A 20760-nucleotide genomic window follows, 5' to 3' on the forward strand; every position below is an offset into this window, starting at 1 on the left:
TGGGAGGGAGGCCCGTCATGCGGTGGCAGTGGTAGAAGACTTAACGTCTGACTGGGCTGAGGCTGCGGAACCTGTACCCCTGCCGCCGCCTCTACCTCTATGGCCACGGAAGGTAGAAGCTCCACCCCTGGCCTGTCCTCGAAACCTGGAAGGGGCACGAAAGGATCGAAAAGAGGGACCCCTATATGGTCTGCGAGTGGCTGGAGCAGCAGAAGGAAGATAAGCCGACCTACCCCCCGTGGCCGTAGAGATCCAGGCATCCAGATCCTTACCAAACAGAAACTCACCCGTAAAGGGCAACGCCTCTGCCGCCCTTTTGGATTCCGTATCCGCATGCCAATGCCGGAGCCATAGTGCTCTGCGGGCCGCAATTGTTAAAGCGGAAATTCTAGCTCCGAGAACACCTATGTCCTTGGACGCTTCGCAAAGATAAAGGGCTGATTCACGGATGTGTTCTGCCAACTCTATCAATTGATCCGCCGGTAATTCGTCACGAATTCCAGAGGACAATTATTCCGCCCAAGCTTCGATCGCCTTGTTGACCCAACAACCTACCTGCGCCGGGCGATGTAAAACCCCTGCCGCAGAGTAAATATTCTTTAAGGTAGACTCCAACTTCCTATCTGACGCCTCCTTAAGTGAAGTTGCCCCCGGAACAGGCAGGACCGTCTTTTTGGACAGATGAGACACCGAAGGATCCACGATCGGAGAGGTCTTATAGCGCGTTCTGCTACCTGCGGGAAAAGGATAGGAAGACAACATTTTTCTTGATACCTGAAATTTCGCGTCTGGATGCTTCCAGGCTGTTGTTATAAGCGCATCCAGCTCCTCCGAAATTGGAAAAGTCACCGGCAGGTATTGGTCGGCGCCAAACCTTGAAGGGCGTAAGGTGTCTTCCGTCTCCTCCACCTGTAAGACTGAGCGAATAGCAGTAATAAGAGCCTCTATACCCTGAGCTACTGGTTCAGAGTCCTCATATACCTGATCGTCAGTATCCTGGATATCCACATCCTGTATATCCTGTACATCTAACCCCGCCTCATCTAATTGAGGCATATCATCATCAAAGTCCTGTAACACAGAGGCTAGCAATCTCTTTTTTGCAGCCTGTTGGGGGGGGCTAAAGGACGGGGCTTGGGAAGGGATTACAGCCCTGGAAAGCCCTTCCACTGACTTTGCCAATGAGACAGCCCATGCAGGTTCTGGCGCCGGTACTGGGACAAGCTGTCGGAACCGGGCCGCCTCTCTATCTTCCCGAGAGGCTTTAAGTTCCCCAGTCAGCAGGGACATCACCTCTGTGAGCTGTGTCGACCATGTCGGGGCGCTCTGGGGTTCTGAGGAGGGCTGAGCCGATGGCTGTGACTCCTCACCTAAAACCTGCCCCTGCTTTTGTGTTGCCTTGGAGCCTTTGGTGGTCATGGCAGCACCTAAACTTGATACCCTTCCCCCACAGGAAAACAGCTATAGGCAGAATGGGAGGGAGGGGAGTGAAGCAGGGAAAAGAATGCTGCCACAGCAGCCGATCTGTCCTGCATGATACTGTGTGCAGCGACAGGCTGCAATAAACAAATAGTGTACCTGCAGTGCCCCCGAGTGCCCCCCTTCCCCACTGTAACTGCTCGTTGCGTGGTTGCGTGGCCTCCGTCCCGCGCTGCGGCAGACAGGAAAATGACGGGTCCCCAGCGCGCTCTACTTCCGGGCGCACAGAGCGGGACTAAGCCCCGCCCCCCTCCTCGACGGCGCCAAATTCAAAGTTGCCGTGTCTTATGCCGGATCCCTGTAGCGGCTCTGTGAGCCGCGCTGGCGGGGATCCGAGCAGGGAGGGCGGGCGGCTGGCGGGCGAGCGAGCGGGAGCGCGGCACTGCGCTGTTACTTTTTTATTTTATTTTTAAATAAATATTAAATAAAAATGATTAATAATAATTAATAATCCGAAGGGAGGGGGGGGGGGGGGGGGGGAGATTAAGGGGGTTGTTTGGGTGCTGGAGGGGTGTTCTGTCACTGTCCCCCTGTCAGTCAGTCACCAATAATAAAATTAATTCTTCAAAACCCCCCTGTCACCCCTTCATCCCAACACTCTGTGGGGAAGTGGGGGAAATACACACACTCACCTTTCAGTGGTGGAGGGTGGCCCCGACACACGCCGCACGCAGCGGTGTCCGGCCGCAGATACTCACCGCTGCCGTGCTGCCGGAATCTTCTGCTGGATGGAGTGGTCCCGACACGCGCCGCACGCAGCGGTGTCCGCCAACTCAGGAGAGCTCAGTGTCTCCCTCAGCCGGGGCCCATCCCGAGCCGCACGCAGCTGCGATGGGACCCCGCCGGCAGCTCCCGCGGTGCAGACTGGCAGTGGCAGAGCTGCCAGTCTGTGTGTGTGTGTAAAGAAAAATAAAATAATAAAGAAAAAAGAAAAAAATTTCTTCAGCTAAACCCAAGTGAACCAGCTCTCCTCGGGCACTAACTAAGACTGGCTTGGAGGGGAGATAGTAGGGGAGGAGCTAGCCACAGGGTTAGAGTTTTTTTTAAAGTGCCAGCTCCCAATTACTGCCTACTATTCCCCATTGTAACTACGCTCCAGTGGCCCCTAGTGGATGAAGGAGAAATAAAGACATAAATACATAGTCCCCACACAGTGGGCGGCAGCGTGAGCTGACCGCCCGCAATAGAAAGTATAGAAAGTAAGTGAGCGGCGGCAGTGAGAGCTGCCTAACCGCTCAGTACCTGCACCACCCGTGAAGGCCATGACGGGGCTTCTCTGCTAAGCTCCGTTCTGCTTCCTTGTGCAGCCTGAGGCTGCAGTCAGCTCTGCTGATTGTGGCCAATGGTGGGGCTCCTCTTATGAGCACCGACAGACCATCTGCTGCCCTTCTGCAGCACCAACGATCCTGGACCCGAGCTTCTCTGATAAGCTGGGAAGGGATCGAGGAGAAAAAATTAAAAGCAATCTTGAAGTTTCTGTGGACTTCATCCACTGTACCTTCCCGACTGAGGCACAGAAAAATACTGAAGGCTCTATGAGTATGGAGGGGATGGACAGTTACTAATTTAAATATGTGCCATTCCCGGCTACGCCCCGTCCATATCCCAAGAGTACTCCAGTGACACCTAGTGGATGAAAAAGAAGATCAATGAGATGATTAGAAGTCCGGACTATAAAGCCAGAAGTGATCTGTAATTAGATGCTACACACTGTACTCTAGGCCTATTGTTCCTTTACCAAATGTACCATAGATAGCCAGACACAGCAACAGACAGACGTATAATAAACTAGAGAGCAGGACCCCTAACCCCCGTTCCTTAATGACTGCTCTTGTGTGTTGGGATATTTATGTATGGAAATATATATGTATATATAGTGGATACTCACCATCTCCTGTACAGTGACTGCAATTGCTTTGGCAGTTCTAACCATAGTTGTCTGATAATCAACAAATGACCCCTCTGGTTCCCCGGTGGGCCCTCCATCAAGCTGTATATATGTACAGAAGACCAGGAGACAAGGGTTAGATACTGTACCTTGAAACTGCCAAGTGAGGTCCGGCATTAAACAAACTCACCTGATTGATGGCCTGAGTAATGGAATCGACCATTCCCCCCACAGCCCCCGCTGCACTGGCGGCCTCACTCAGAGTTCCTGTCAGGTCATCAACAGCTTCATGCATCATCTGGGCAGCTTCGTCCAGCGCCTCCTGTGTGTGTGCAGCCACCTATATCCAAGAAGACAGCATATTAAGACTATTCCAGTGGCATGTCCACTAATCACCCGCTCATCTGTAATCTTCACATCTTAATTTATGTAGCATTAAACACCCCTCTGACATATCTGTCACTGCAACTAGCCTCATCCCCAGCTCCTTCCCCAGATCTCTGCGTCCAGATCCCAACCCAGATTTCCGCATCCACGTCCATACCCTGGTCTCCACGGCCCTACCCTAATCGCCGCGTCCAGATCCCATCCCAGATCTCCAAGTCCAGGTCCCTACCACATCCTCAACCTCCCTATTCGAATTTCCACTTCCATGTTCCTTCCATGGTCTCCGCGTCCAGGTCCCTACCCTAATCTCTGCATCCCTACCATGATGTCCATGTTCAGGTACCTACCCTGATCTCCACGTCCTACCCTCTCAACCCTAATATCCACGTTTAGATCCCAACCCTAAACTCCGGGTCCCTACCCTAATCTCTGTGACCCTACCCTAATCTCCATGTCTTGGTCCCTACTCTGATCTCCCCATTCAGATTCCAACCAAGGTCTCCATATTACTACCCAAATCTCCGCATCCATGTCCTACCCTAATCTGTGTCCAGATCCCAACCCAAATCTCCATGTCCAGGTTCCTACCCTGATCTCCGCATCCAGGTCCCAACCCTAATCTCTGAATCCCAGTACCGACCGTGGGCTCCACGTCCCTACCCTCCCAAACCTAATCTCTGCATCCAGATCCCTACTCTGATCTCCCCATATCTACCCCACATCCAGGTCCCTACCCCAATCTCCACATCCCCAGCACCTGTTTTATCACTGATCCTCTGACCCTTATTGCTCACGTATGGGTTTGGATCAGCCACCTGTGCTTAGTGAGTATTATCTCGCTTCATCTATTAATGCCTTATAGCAGAGTTCTGTAACCCTCACCGTGAGATCAGCCATAATGTAGGAGCACCACACAGAAGCTCCCCATGAGCTCACCTTGGGGTTGCCACCTGCCTCTTTGGCAGTATACAGCATCTGCAGGGCTGACTCTGCTAACGTCTTTGTCTGGTCAAGAAGATTCATCTGCTGCTGATGGTTGATTGTCTTGGAAGCTGCTCCAACTGCTGCGTTGGTCAAAGGTTCGAAGTACTGAGCCATCTGAGAAACCTGAGAAGATGAGACATGTCAGCACCCACTCCGTTCTGCTACAGAACAATGCACGCAGTGCTCTGAGAGCCACTCACCTTGTGTCCCAGCTGCGAGGAATCCGCTCTTGCTGCGGTGGCCAGAGGCTCTATCAGGTTACTGATCTCCTGGACAGAGGTTTGCATCTGCGAGTGCAGAGCCTAGAAGGACAGGAGACGTAAGGACTCAGCACATAGATACCCAGACCATCATTAATACCCTGATGCCCTGTGCACACTCACCTCTTGTGAGATACCCTCTCGTGGGGTCAGCTGCTGGCTTATGGCTTCCAATGAGGTCTGATCCAGTTCTCTTACAGCCTGGTTCAGGAGCTCGATGGCCTGGTCACATTCTCTCTGGCCAGGGGCCTTATCCCTAGGGTAGGAGAAGGAGAATTACAGTGGGGCACAGTCTCAAGAAAACTCACCAAAAGGATGTTTTACAGACAGGGTTTTATACTTATTAAATCCTTCCCTGTGAATGCAGTGTGGCACAGAGACCATGTGGTACAGCGGACACCCCAGGATGCTATCACTTTAACGCCACTCCCTCCTCTATATCCACATCATGCAGAGTGCTGTTATTTTCTAAGCAAGCACAAAGCTGCAGAAACTATGGGGACAGGCCAAAGCTGCAGAACTAGGGGGACAGGCCAGAGCTGCAGAAACTATGGGGACAGGCCAGAGCTGCAGAAACTATGAGGACAGGCCAGAGCTGCAGAAACTATGAGGACAGGCCAGAGCTTCAGAAACCAGGGGCACAGGCCAGAGCTGCAGAAACCAGGGGGACAGGCCAGAGCTGAAGAACCAGGGGGACAGGCCAGAGCTGCAGAAACTATGAGGACAGGCCAGAGCTGCAGAAACTATGGGGACAGGCCAGAGCTGCAGAAACTAGGGGGACAGGCCAGAGCTGAAAAAACTATGGGGACAGGCCAGAGCTGCAGAAACCAGGGGGACAGGCCAGAGCTGCAGAAACCAGGGGGACAGGCCAGAGCTGCAGAAACCAGGGGGACAGGCCAGAGCTGAAGAAACTATGGGGACAGACCAGAGCTGCAGAAACTAGGGGGACAGGCCAGAGCTGCAGAAACTAGGGGGACAGGCCAGAGCTGCAGAAACTATGAGGACAGGCCAGAGCTGCAGAACTAGGGGGACAGGCCAGAGCTGCAGAAACTAGGGGGACAGGCCAGAGCTGCAGAAACTAGGGGGACAGGCCAGAGCTGCAGAAACTATGGGGACAGGCCAGAGCTGCAGAAACTATGGGGACAGGCCAGAGCTGCAGAACTAGGGGGACAGGCCAGAGCTGCAGAAACTATGAGGACAGGCCATAGCTGCAGAAACTATGGGGACAGGCCAGAGCTGCAGAAACTATGGGGACAGGCCAGAGCTGCAGAAACTATGGGGACAGGCCAGAGCTGCAGAAACTAGGGGGACAGGCCAGAGCTGCAGAAACCAGGGGGACAGGCCAGAGCTGCAGAAACCAGGGGGACAGGCCAGAGCTGAAGAAACTATGGGGACAGGCCAGAGCTGCAGAAACCAGGGGGACAGGCCAGAGCTGCAGAAACCAGGGGGACAGGCCAGAGCTGCAGAAACCAGGGGGACAGGCCAGAGCTGCAGAAACTATGAGGACAGGCCAGAGCTGAAGAAACTATGGGGACAGGCCAGAGCTGCAGAAACCAGGGGGACAGGCCAGAGCTGCAGAAACTACGAGGACAGGCCAGAGCTGCAGAAACTATGAGGACAGGCCAGAGCTGCAGAAACTATGAGGACAGGCCAGAGCTGCAGAAACTATGAGGACAGGCAAGAGCTGCAGAAACTAGGGGGAAAGGCCAGAGCTGCAGAAACTATGAGGACAGGCCAGAGCTGCAGAAACTAGGGGGACAGGCCAGAGCTGCAGAAACCAGGGGGACAGGCCAGAGCTGCAGAAACCAGGGGGACAGGCCAGAGCTGCAGAAACCAGGGGGACAGGCCAGAGCTGCAGAAACTATGAGGACAGGCCAGAGCTGAAGAAACTATGGGGACAGGCCAGAGCTGCAGAAACCAGGGGGACAGGCCAGAGCTGCAGAAACTACGAGGACAGGCCAGAGCTGCAGAAACTATGAGGACAGGCCAGAGCTGCAGAAACTATGAGGACAGGCCAGAGCTGCAGAAACTATGAGGACAGGCCAGAGCTGCAGAAACTAGGGGGACAGGCCAGAGCTGCAGAAACTATGAGGACAGGCCAGAGCTGCAGAAACTAGGGGGACAGGCCAGAGCTGCAGAAACCAGGGGGACAGGCCAGAGCTGCAGAAACCAGGGGGACAGGCCAGAGCTGAAGAAACTATGGGGACAGGCCAGAGCTGCAGAAACTAGGGGGACAGGCCAGAGCTGCAGAAACTAGGGGGACAGGCCAGAGCTGAAGAAACTATGGGGACAGGCCAGAGCTGCAGAAACTAGGAGGACAGGCCAGAGCTGCAGAACTAGGGGGACAGGCCAGAGCTGCAGAAACTAGGGGGACAGGCCAGAGCTGCAGAAACTATGGGGACAGGCCAGAGCTGCAGGAACTAGGGGGACAGGCCAGAGCTGCAGAAACTATGGGGACAGGCCAGAGCTGCAGAAACTATGGGGACAGGCCAGAGCTGCAGAAACTATGGGGACAGGCCAGAGCTGCAGAAACTAGGGGGACAGGCCAGAGCTGCAGAAACTAGGGGGACAGGCCAGAGCTGCAGAAACTATGGGGACAGGCCAGAGCTGCAGAAACTATGGGGACAGGCCAGAGCTGCAGAAACTATGGGGACAGGCCAGAGCTGCAGAAACTATGGGGACAGGCCAGAGCTGCAGAAACTAGGGGGACAGGCCAGAGCTGAAAAAACTATGGGGACAGGACAGAGCTGCAGAAACTATGGGGACAGGCCAGAGCTGCAGAAACTATGGGGACAGGCCAGAGCTGCAGAAACTATGGGGACAGGCCAGAGCTGCAGAAACTAGGGGGACAGGCCAGAGCTGAAAAAACTATGGGGACAGGACAGAGCTGCAGAAACTAGGGGGACAGGCCAGAGCTGCAGAAACCAGGGGGACAGGCCAGAGCTGCAGAAACTATGAGGACAGGCCAGAGCTGCAGAAACTAGGGGGACAGGCCAGAGCTGCAGAAACTAGGGGGACAGGCCAGAGCTGCAGAAACTATGAGGACAGGCCAGAGCTGCAGAAACTAGGGGGACAGGCCAGAGCTGCAGAAACCAGGGGGACAGGCCAGAGCTGCAGAAACCAGGGGGACAGGCCAGAGCTGAAGAAACTAGGGGGACAGGCCAGAGCTGCAGAAACTAGGGGGACAGGCCAGAGCTGCAGAAACTAGGGGGACAGGCCAGAGCTGAAGAAACTATGGGGACAGGCCAGAGCTGCAGAAACTATGAGGACAGGCCAGAGCTGCAGAACTAGGGGGACAGGCCAGAGCTGCAGAAACTAGGGGGACAGGCCAGAGCTGCAGAAACTATGGGGACAGGCCAGAGCTGCAGAACTAGGGGGACAGGCCAGAGCTGCAGAAACTATGAGGACAGGCCAGAGCTGCAGAAACTATGGGGACAGGCCAGAGCTGCAGAAACTATGGGGACAGGCCAGAGCTGCAGAAACTAGGGGGACAGGCCAGAGCTGCAGAAACCAGGGGGACAGGCCAGAGCTGCAGAAACCAGGGGGACAGGCCAGAGCTGAAGAAACTATGGGGACAGGCCAGAGCTGCAGAAACCAGGGGGACAGGCCAGAGCTGCAGAAACCAGGGGGACAGGCCAGAGCTGCAGAAACCAGGGGGACAGGCCAGAGCTGCAGAAACTATGAGGACAGGCCAGAGCTGAAGAAACTATGGGGACAGGCCAGAGCTGCAGAAACCAGGGGGACAGGCCAGAGCTGCAGAAACTACGAGGACAGGCCAGAGCTGCAGAAACTATGAGGACAGGCCAGAGCTGCAGAAACTATGAGGACAGGCCAGAGCTGCAGAAACTATGAGGACAGGCCAGAGCTGCAGAAACTAGGGGGACAGGCCAGAGCTGCAGAAACTATGAGGACAGGCCAGAGCTGCAGAAACTAGGGGGACAGGCCAGAGCTGCAGAAACCAGGGGGACAGGCCAGAGCTGCAGAAACCAGGGGGACAGGCCAGAGCTGAAGAAACTATGGGGACAGGCCAGAGCTGCAGAAACTAGGGGGACAGGCCAGAGCTGCAGAAACTATGGGGACAGGCCAGAGCTGCAGAAACTAGGGGGACAGGCCAGAGCTGCAGAAACTAGGGGGACAGGCCAGAGCTGAAGAAACTATGGGGACAGGCCAGAGCTGCAGAAACTATGAGGACAGGCCAGAGCTGCAGAACTAGGGGGACAGGCCAGAGCTGCAGAAACTAGGGGGACAGGCCAGAGCTGCAGAAACTATGGGGACAGGCCAGAGCTGCAGGAACTAGGGGGACAGGCCAGAGCTGCAGAAACTATGGGGACAGGCCAGAGCTGCAGAAACTATGGGGACAGGCCAGAGCTGCAGAAACTATGGGGACAGGCCAGAGCTGCAGAAACTATGGGGACAGGCCAGAGCTGCAGAAACTATGGGGACAGGCCAGAGCTGCAGAAACTAGAGGGACAGGACAGAGCTGCAGAAACTAGGGGGACAGGCCAGAGCTGCAGAAACCAGGGGGACAGGCCAGAGCTGCAGAAACTATGAGGACAGGCCAGAGCTGCAGAAACTATGGGGACAGGCCAGAGCTGAAGAAACTATGGGGACAGGCCAGAGCTGCAGAAACCAGGGGGATAGGCCAGAGCTGCAGAAACCAGGGGGACAGGCCAGAGCTGCAGAAACTATGAGGACAGGCCAGAGCTGAAGAACTAGGGGGACAGGCCAGAGCTGAAGAACTAGGGGGACAGGCCAGAGCTGAAGAACTAGGGGGACAGGCCAGAGCTGAAGAAACTATGGGGACAGGCCAGAGCTGCAGAAGAGCTGCAGAAACTAGGGGAACAGGCCAGAGCTGCAGAAATTAGGGGGACAGGCCAGAGCTGCAGAAATTAGGGGGACAGGCCACAGCTGCAGAAACTAGGGGGACAGGCCACAGCTGCAGAAACTAGGGGGACAGGCCAGAGCTGTAGAAACTATGAGGACAGGCCAGAGCTGCAGAAACTAGGGGGACAGGCCAGAGCTGCAGAAACTAGGGGGACAGGCCAGAGCTGCAGAAACTAGGGGGACAGGCCAGAGCTGCAGAAACTAGGGGGACAGGCCAGAGCTGCAGAAACTAGGGGGACAGGCCAGAGCTGCAGAAACTAGTGGGACAGGCCAAAGCTGCAGAAACTAGTGGGACAGGCCAAAGCTGCAGAAACTAGGGGGACAGGCCAGTGCTACATCTTCAAGGGGTATTCAAATAAAGCACCATATGGGAAAAAGCTGGTGTCCTTGGCCACAAAAGATTAAACTCTGTAATAATACGCGGAGGACCATGTGAACGAGAAGCTCAGCTGCCCAGCTGTGACTCCATGGCGCGCTCTCTGGTATGATGTACAGCAGAGATCCTCACCCCAATGTAAATGTGCCAATCAACTGCTTGGTGCAGGCCAGCCTCGGATGTGGGCATCACAAGTACTGAGACCCTATCTGTCCTCCTAGACACGCGTACTAATCACCAATGCCCTAACCACCCCCAAGGTGCCTTTCCTCCGTAGAATGACTGAAGAAAAGATGCATCACAAATGGATGCAGGTGGAGTTTATAAAGCGCTGTAGGATGAAAGGTGGCTCTGTTCAGGCTGGCCATAACCTCAGGGTTAGGACACCGGCTCCATAATCCTTCTGGCCCCGCAATAGGTAGAGGGAACCCCTACCAATGTGAGAGACGCCATCTCCGATGACTCCAGAGGATTATATTGATGTTGTTGTACTGCTGCTGAACCGAATGGTGGGTCTGAAATGTGCCAAACCGAAGTAGCAGAGGTCGCAACCGAAGCAGTTTCTGCATGGTAGCACTGCACATGAAGATTCAGACTCCGGCGCACATAGATATACAAGTGTCACGAATATAATCAGCAGTCCCCTGTGTGTCCTAGTCACATCACGTGGTGACTAAGACGTATTCTCAGCAAAAAGACGCCCGGTACTAGCAGTCTCACAGGACCTGGCGCGCCAAGAGGGGCCGTTTGGTGTGACTGCAGCAATGATGTAGGAGGACACGTGCAGAGCATTTAGCAGAGCCCTTCGCTCCAGATCATCAATGAGGAACCTGGCTTTCACCTGGGACCATGGAGTCTTTTGTCTGTACAGGCGGAGCCCAATCTGAAACACCCAAAATGCCAAGGCCGTCCACCCCAGGAGCTCAGGCAGGACAGACTGACGTCAGAAAACGAATCTAAGAAAGCATTGTACGGGACATGCCAACGCGCATCCTAGAGGTGAATGGAGACCTCTGATGATCCATCCTGACCCCGTCCTCTCAAACACAGGAGGTTAAGGTTTATTAATAAATCGTAGTTTTATAACCAAAATCAGGTTTGATGATAAGATGACACAGATGTGTCCTCATACACCATATGGTGCTATTCCTGGCATGATGAACATGGATGACGGAGGGTCTCGTGTCCAGCAGTACATGATAGAGACATCCCAGGCAGTCACCTGTAAGTCCTCCCCCCTTCACCCCAACACAGGTCTCCCCCCTCCTCACCTCATGTTAGTGATGAGCTTCTTGATGGAATCAGAGACCGTACGGGAGTGTCCGGCCAATACTGACCACTGTGGCGGGTCCTTGGGATTGGCGGCCAGGGAACGAGCCGTTTGGATGAGGCCGGAGGAACTCTCCAGCATGCTCTGAGCAGAGCTGATAATTGGCTCCATGGCATAGAGACCCTAAGAGATAACAGATCAGAAACATAGTGAGAGGCAATGGAGATGATGGCTTCTCCAACACATCTTCCCTAACACTCACCTCTGGGGAGATGATGGCTTCTCCACCACATCTTCCCTGACACTCACCTCTGGGGAGATGATGGCTTCTCTAACACATCTATCCTGACACTCACCTCTGGGGAGATGATGGCTTCTCTAACACATCTTCCCTGACACTCACCTCTGGGGAGATGATGGCTTCTCTAACACATCTTCCCTGACACTCACCTCTGGGGAGATGATGGCTTCTCTAACACATCTATCCTGACACTCACCTCTGGGGAGATGATGGCTTCTCTAACACATCTATCCTGACACTCACCTCTGGGGAGATGATGGCTTCTCTAACACATCTTCCCTGACACTCACCTCTGGGGAGATGATGGCTTCTCTAACACATCTATCCTGACACTCACCTCTGGGGAGATGATGGCTTCTCTAACACATCTTCCCTGACACTCACCTCTGGGGAGATGATGGCTTCTCTAACACATCTTCCCTGACACTCACCTCTGGGGAGATGATGGCTTCTCTAACACATCTTCCCTGACACTCACCTCTGGGGAGATGATGGCTTCTCCACCACATCTTCCCTGACACTCACCTCTGGGGAGATGATGGCTTCTCTAACACATCTTCCCTGACACTCACCTCTTGGGAGATGTAGGCTGGAACGCTGGCGAATTCTGGGTTGGAGGCAAATGCAGTAAGGTTCTCAACGGCCTGAATGAGCGGCACAGTCGCATTGCGGCACTTTACCCGGTTCTCGTCATTAAAAGCACCATCTAGCGCCTGTAATAAGCAGAAACATGTCCCTCAATCACATGCAGTTAGGCAAAGAATTGTGAATTTGTTCAACAAAGTATACAGTAACACAACATACTGTAACCCACACCCGTCAGACAGGAAATGTCGTCACTCCGTGTCAGACAGGAAATGTCGTCACTCCGTGTCAGACAGGAAATGTCGTCACTCCGTGTCAGACAGGAAATGTCGTCACTCCGTGTCAGACAGGAAATGTCGTCACTCCGTGTCAGACAGGAAATGTCGTCACTCCGTGTCAGACAGGAAATGACATAATTCAGTGTCAGAAAGGAAATGACATCAGTCAGTGTCAGACAGGAAATGTCATCAGTCAGTGTCAGACAGGAAATGTCGTCACTCCGTGTCAGACAGGAAATGACATAATTCAGTGTCAGAAAGGAAATGACATCAGTCAGTGTCAGACAGGAAATGTCATCAGTCAGTGTCAGACAGGAAATGTCGTCACTCCGTGTCAGACAGGAAATGACATAATTCAGTGTCAGAAAGGAAATGACATCAGTCAGTGTCAGACAGGAAATGTCATCAGTCAGTGTCAGACAAGAAAATAGGATTTTGGTACTTACCAGGTAAATCCTTTTCTTTGAATCCATAGGGGGCACTGGAGTACTCTTGGGATATGGACGGCGTAGCAGAACAAAGGCACTGAATATTTAAATTTAGAACTCTCCACCCCTCCATATCCCAGAGTACCTCAGTGTACGAACCCAGTGTTTTTACTGAGCGAACTACTATAGAGAGGTTGACAATGGAGAATTCCTATAACATAACGGACAACAACAAAGTTGACCCATAACGTTAATGTCAACTAAACAGTTGACAGCATAACCGATAGACCTTTATAGTTTGAACCAATCGGTGAAAATGTGTTACCATAAGCTCCTTTGAGCTTAATACAAACCAGGTAAAACGTGTTACCCTAAGCTCCTCTGAGCTTAAAACAACCCAGGTAAAACTGCTCTGGGTGGGCGTCCAGTGCCCCCTATGGATTCAAAGAAAAGGATTTACCTGGTAAGTACCAAAATCCTATTTTCTTTTTCATCCACTAGGGGTCACTGGAGTACTCTTGGGACGTACCAAAGCTTCCCTCGTGGGCGGGAGAGCTGTTTGACACTTGTAACAGTAGGCAGCCAAAGCTAGATGCTGATGCCGCAACCATTCATAACGTGTAAACGTGCACAAACGTGGTGCACTGAAGGCTATGTAGCCGCGTCGTAGACGCTCCACGACCCGCTGGGTCTGACATTCCCACAGAACCTGTGGGATGAGCTATTACTGACGTAGGCGATTGTAACTTAGCCTTAAAGTAAGCGTGACTTGTAGTCATTATTATCCAACTGGATAATGTCTGCTGAGAAACTGGCTAACCCCAGTTGGCAGCATCCTAGAGAACAAACAACGTATCCGTATCACGTACTGTAGACGTTCGGGACATATATAAACGCGTAATGCGTGTACCACATTCAGAATTCTAGAATGTGCTGTCAACACAGGAACCACTATTGGTATATTGATGTGAAGAATAAGAAAGCGGAATTCGTCCGAAGATCTGCTTTGTCATGAGAAAACTCAAATACGGTGGCTTGGAATACAAGGCACCCAAATATGAAAACAAAACCCTTGCCGAAGCTAAGGCTAGAAGAAAAATGTTTTCCCAAGTGAGAAACTTAATCCCCATTTGTTGTAAGGGTTCAAAATATGAAAACTGTAAGAAATCTGAACCCAACCTCAAGTCACCTGGCGCTGTAGGTGGGATAAATGGAGGCTGCACTTTGATGACACCTTGTAGAAAGGTGTGTACAGACGCAATAGAGTCAAACGTCTTTGAAAATAAGTTGACCACACAGATACCTGCACCCTCAGTGCAGATAAACGCAGTTTTCCATCCCACCCCGTTTAACAGAATACGGGTAACTTGAAGGATAATGTCGGAAACTTCCGAGCTTTACCACCTATGTAAGCACACCAAATTTTGTAATAATGAGCTGCCTTAAGCGGCTTACTAGCTCGTAACATGGTTGGTATAACCGATACTGTAATGCCCTATTTCTTTTCTTAAGAGGGCGGTCTGAACCCTCACCCCGTCAACCGCAGCTGCGGTACATAGGTAATAGGTACATAGGTAACTATGGGTAAAAGAACGTTCCCTGTTGTAACAGGTTGGACGTATTATGAGCGGGCCAAGATCGTGTGCAAGTATTCCTTGGAGATTCGAGAAGCAAGCTCTCCGAAACCCATGAGATATCACTAGTATGACTGTGACGAACTGTCTTATGATCCGTTTTGGCAACGGAGAGAGCAGCGGAAAATGGTGGAGCCAGATACACGATGCTGAATGACCACACGAATGTGAGAGACTCCACCGCCACTGCCCTTGTGATCTGTTGTTTTGTACACATACTGAGCTTTTGTAATTGTGGCGAGATGCCATCATGTATACCTGAGGGTAACCCCCTTCTGTGGACTCACATATGAAACACCTCTGGATTTAATGTCCAGTTTTCAGGATATAAATCCTGACGGGTGAGATCATCTGTCTAACAGATGTCCACTCACGAAATGAACCCCGTTGACATTATCACATAATGGTGTTCTGGGCAATTGAGGATTCGAGTTACCTGCCGCATTGCCATGCGGCTTCTTGGTTCTCCCTGGTTGTTGTGTATGCAACTCCCGTTGCGTTGTCTGACTGCCCTTGGTCAGACTGAAAGCGAAGCATGTAGTGCATTGTAAATTGCACGGAGTTCCAGGACATTTATCGACAGCAATCTGTCGTGATCCGTTTTAGAACCTCTGTCGCTGATCTTTTTTAACTACAACTCCTGAACCTCTGAGACTCTCGTCCAGAGAATATACACCCTCGCCCCTCTGTGGGAAACGCGAGTGAAGGCCGGCGAACTAAATCGCTTTGAAACACATCATTATTCTTAACAGGCAAATACACCAATGTACCGCTAGTGTGCGTGTTTTGCACTAATTACTAGATGTACATTTGTTCTTTCTGGTGTAGTAGGTAAATGTCTTTGATTTACCGTATTTATAATCTTACCTAGGAATTGACGTCGTTCAGACGGAATTAGATGCGATTGTTTTTTAACTTGATCTGCCACCGCAGTATACATTAGTAGCGCAAGTTAGAGGAACTTTGTTGAGACAGAGTTCTTATGAGCAGATCGTCTAAGTATGGAACGATTGTCACTGTCAGGACTCTGAGATGAGCTATCATCACCAACATCACTTTGGTAAATACCCGAGGCGTTGACAAGAAACGGTAGACCTGAAATGGTTAATGGTTGTGGCGTTTTGCAAACGCTAGAACCTGTGATGACCAAACCGGAATGGGTAAATACGCATTGTGAAGATCAAGTGCAATTATGCAATTTTGTGGCTCCAATAAGCAAATACTAACCGCAGAAAATCCATTTTCTCTAACGTCCTAAGTGGATGCTGGGGACTCCGTAAGGACCATGGGGAATAGCGGCTCCGCAGGAGACTGGGCACATCTAAAGAAAGCTTTAGGACTATCTGGTGTGCACTGGCTCCTCCCCCTATGACCCTCCTCCAAGCCCCAGTTAGATCTTTGTGCCCGAACGAGAAGGGTGCACACTAGGGGCTCTCCTGAGCTTCTTAGTGAAAGTTTTAGTTTAGGTTTTTTATTTTCAGTGAGACCTGCTGGCAACAGGCTCACTGCATCGAGGGACTAAGGGGAGAAGAAGCGAACTCACCTGCGTGCAGAGTGGATTGGGCTTCTTAGGCTACTGGACATTAGCTCCAGAGGGACGATCACAGGTCCAGCCTGGATGGGTCCCAGAGCCGCGCCGCCGGCCCCCTTACAGAGCCAGAAGGCAGAAGAGGTCCGGAAAATCGGCGGCAGAAGACGTCCTGTCTTCAACAAGGTAGCGCACAGCACTGCAGCTGTGCGCCATTGCTCTCAGCACACTTCACACTCCGGTCACTGAGGGTGCAGGGCGCTGGGGGGGGGGCGCCCTGAGACGCAATAATAAACACCTTGGATGGCAAAAAATGCATCACATATAGCTCCTGGGCTATATGGATGCATTTAACCCCTGCTAAAATACATAAAAAAACGGGAGATAAGGCCGCCGATAAGGGGGCGGAGCCTATCTCCTCAGCACACTGGCGCCATTTTCCCTCACAACTCCGTTGGAGGGAAGCTCCCTGTCTCTCCCCTGCAGTCACTACACTACAGAAAGAGAGGGGGGGCACTAATTACGCGCAGTATTAAAGATACAGCAGCTATAAGGGGAAAAACACTTATAAGGTTATCCCTGCATATATATATAGCGCTCTGGTGTGTGCTGGCAAACTCTCCCTCTGTCTCCCCAAAGGGCTAGTGGGGTCCTGTCCTCTATCAGAGCATTCCCTGTGTGTGTGCTGTATGTCGGTACATTTGTGTCGACATGTATGAGGAGAAAAATGATGTGGAGACGGAGTAGATTGCCTGTAATAGTGATGTCACCCCCTAGGGGGTCGACACCTGAGTGGATGAACTGTTGGAAGGAATTACGTGACAGTGTCAGCTCTGTATAAAAGACAGTGGTTGACATGAGACAGCCGGCTACTCAGCTTGTGCCTGTCCAGACGTCTCATAGGCCGTCAGGGGCTCTAAAGCGCCCGTTACCTCAGATGGCAGATATAGACGCCGACACGGATACTGACTCCAGTGTCGACGGTGAAGAGACAAATGTGACTTCCAGTAGGGCCACACGTTACATGATTGAGGCAATGAAAAATGTTTTTACACATTTCTGATAATACGAGTACCACCAAAAAGGGGTATTATGTTCGGTGAGGAAAAACTACCTGTAGTTTTCCTGAATCTGAGAAATTAAATGAGGTGTGTGATGATGCGTGGTTTTCCCCCGATAACAACTGATAATTTTTAAAATGTTATTGGCATTATATCCTTTCCTGCCAGAGGTTAGGGTGCGTTGGGAAACACCCCCTAGGGTGGATAAAGCGCTCACACGCTTGTAAGGGCTCTACCCTCTCCTGAGATGGCCGCCCTTAAGGATCCTGCTGATAGAAAGCAGGAGGGTATCCTAAAATGTATTTACACACATACTGGTGTTATACTGCGACCAGCAATCGCCTCAGCCTGGATGTGCAGTGCTGGGTTGGCGTGGTCGGATTCCCTGACTGAAAATATTGATACCCTAGATAGGGACAGTATATTATTGCCTATAGAGCATTTAAAAGATGCATTTCTATATATGCGTGATGCACAGCGGAATATTTGCCGACTGGCATCAAGTCAAAGTGCGTTGTCCATTTCTACCAGTAGAGGGTTATGGACACGTCAGTGGTCAGGTGATGCGTATTCCAAACGGCATTTGGAAGTATTGCCTTATTAAAGGGAGGAGTTATTTGGGGTCGGTCTTTCAGACCTGGTGGCCACGGCAACAGCTGGGAAATCCACGTTTGTACCCCAGGTCGCCTCTCAACATGAGAAGACGCCGTATTATCAGGCGCAGTCTTTTCGTGGACAAAAGATTCCTCATTTCTGCCCCGTGACAGAGGGAGAGGAAAAAGGCTGCAGAAATCAGCCAGTTCCCAGGAACAGAAACCCTCTCCCGCCTCTGCCAAGCCCTCAGTATGACGCTGGGGCTTTAAAAGCAGAATCAGGCACGGTGGGGGGCCCGTCTCAATGAATTTCAGCGCGCAGTGGGCTCACTCGCAAGTAGACCCCTGGATCCTTCAGGTGATATCTCAGGGGTACAAATTAGAATTCGAGACGTCTCCCCCTCGCCGTTTCCTAAAGTCGGCTTTACCGATGTCTCCTTCTGACAGGGAGACTGTTTTGGAAGCCATTCACAAGCTGTATTCCCAGCAGGTGATAACAAGGTACCCCTCCTGCAACAGGGAACGGGGTATTATTCCACACTGTTGTGGTACCGAAGCCGGACGGCTCGGTGAGACCGATTCTAAATCTAAAATCTTTGAACACTTACATACAGAGGTTCAAATTCAAGATTGAGTCACTCAGAGCAGTGATTGCGAACCTGGAAGAAGGGGACTACATGATGTCTCGGGACATCAAGGATACGTACCTTCATGTCAAAATTTACCCTTCTCATCAAGGGTACCTCAGGTTTATGGTACAGAACTGTCACTATCAGTTCAGACGCTGCCGTATGGATGGTCCACGGCACCCCGGGTCTTTACCAAGGTAATGGCCGAAATGATGATATTCCTTCGAAGGAAGGGAATTTTAGTTATCCTTTACTTGGACGATTCCCTGATAAGGGTAAGATCCAGGGAACAGTTGGAGGTCGGTGTAGCACTATTTCAGGTAGTGTTGCGGCAGCACGATTGGATTCTCAATATTCCAAAATCGCAGCTGGTTCCGACGACTTGTCTTCTGTTTCTAGGGATGATCCTGGACACAGTCCAGAAAAAGGCTTTTCTCCCGGAGGAAAAAGCCAGGGAGTTATCCGAGCTAGTCAGGAACCTCCTAAAACCGAGCCAAGTCTCAGTGCATCAATGCACAAGGGTTCTGGGTAAAATGGTGGCTTCCTAAGAAGCAATCCCATTCGGCAGATTCCACGCAAGAATTTTCCAGTGGGACCTGCTGGACAAATGGTCCGGGTCGCATCTTCAGATGCATCAGCGGATAACCCTGTCACCAAGGACAAGGGTGTCCCTCCTGTGGTGGTTGCAGAGTGCTCATCTTCTAGAGGGCCGCAGATTCGGCATTCAGGACTGGGTCCTGGTGACCACGGATGCCAGCCTGCGAGGCTGGGGAGCAGTCACACAGGGAAGGAATATCCAGAGCTTATGGTCAAGTCTGGAGACATCACTTCACATAAATATCCTGAAGCTAAGGGCCATTTACAATGCTCTAAGCTTAGCAAGTCCTCTGCTTCAAGGTCAGCCGGTGTTGATCAAGTCGGACAACATCACGGCAGTCACCCACGTAAACAGACAGGGTGGCACAAGAAGCAGGAGGGCAATGGCAGAAGCTGCAAGGATTCTTCGCTGGGCGGAAAATCATGTGATAGCACTGTCAGCAGTATTCATTCCGGGAGTGGACAACTGGGAAGCAGACTTCCTCAGCACGACCTCCACCCGGGAGAGTGGGGACTTCACCCAGAAGTCTTCCACATGATTATAAACCGTTGGGAAAAACTCGACAAGTATTGCGCCAGGTCAAGGGACCCTCAGGCAATAACTGTAGACGTTCTGGTAACACCGTGGGTGTACCAGTCAGTGTATGTGTTCCCTCCTCTGCCTCTCATACCCAAGGTACTGAGATTGATAAGATGGAGAGGAGTAAGCACTATATTCGTGGCTCCGGATTGGCCAAGAAGGACTTGGTAACCGGAACTTCAAGAGATGCTCACGGAGGATCCGTGGCCTCTACCTCTAAGAAGGGACCTGCTCCAGCAAGGACCCGGTCTGTTCCAAGTCTTACCACGGCTGCGTTTGACGGCATGGCGGTTGAACGCCGGATCCTGAAAAGGCATTCCGGATGAAGTCATCCCTATCCTGATCAAAGCCAGGAGGGATGTAACCGCAAAACATTATCACCGCATTTGGCGAAAATATGTTGCGTGGTGCGAGGCCAGTAAGGCCCGACGGAGGAAATTCAACTGGGTCGTTTCCTACATTTCCTGCAAACAGGAGTGTCTATGGGCCTGAAATTGGGGTCCATTAAGGTTAAAATTTCGGCCCTGTCAATTTTCTTCCAAAAAGAACTAGCTTCAGTCCCTGAAGTTCAGACGTTTGTAAAAGGGGTACTGCATATACAGCCTCCTTTTGTGCCTTCAGTGGCACTTTGGGATCTCAATGTAGTTTTAGGGTTCCAAAAGTCACATTGGTTTGAACCACTTAAATCTGTGGAGTTAAAATATCTCACATGGAAAGTGGTCATGCTGTTGGCCCTGGCCTGTCAGAATTGGCGGCTTTATCCTGTAAAAGCCCTTATCTGATTTTCCATTCGGACAGGGCGGAATTGAGGACTCGTCCTCAGTTTCTCCCTAAGGTGGTTTCAGCGTTTCACCTGAACCAACCTATTGTGGTGCCTGCGGCTACTAGGGACTTGGAGGACTCCAAGTTGCTAGACGTTGTCAGGGCCCTGAAAATATATGTTTCCAGGACGGCTGGAGTCAGAAAATCTGACTCGCTGTTTATCCTGTATGCACCCAACAAGCTGGGTGCTCCTGCT

At 51.7% G+C, this 20760-nt stretch overlaps 1 protein-coding gene across 2 annotated transcripts in view; it reads right to left on the reverse strand.

Moving 5' to 3' along the window:
* Positions 1-20760, reverse strand: part of TLN1 (talin 1) — a 367391-nt gene that overhangs the window by 28679 nt on the left and 317952 nt on the right. For both annotated transcript variants that reach the window (XM_063957473.1, XM_063957472.1), the window contains 7 exons: positions 12402-12542; positions 11530-11711; positions 5122-5254; positions 4939-5040; positions 4691-4861; positions 3558-3707; positions 3368-3469 (listed from right to left, as the gene is read on the reverse strand). In XM_063957473.1, coding sequence (XP_063813543.1) covers positions 3368-3469; positions 3558-3707; positions 4691-4861; positions 4939-5040; positions 5122-5254; positions 11530-11711; positions 12402-12542 — 981 coding nt within the window. The remainder of the gene's footprint in view (positions 1-3367; positions 3470-3557; positions 3708-4690; positions 4862-4938; positions 5041-5121; positions 5255-11529; positions 11712-12401; positions 12543-20760) is intronic.

Source organism: Pseudophryne corroboree, chromosome 1 (assembly GCF_028390025.1).
Source record: "Pseudophryne corroboree isolate aPseCor3 chromosome 1, aPseCor3.hap2, whole genome shotgun sequence".
Classification (NCBI taxonomy): Eukaryota; Metazoa; Chordata; class Amphibia; order Anura; family Myobatrachidae; genus Pseudophryne; species Pseudophryne corroboree.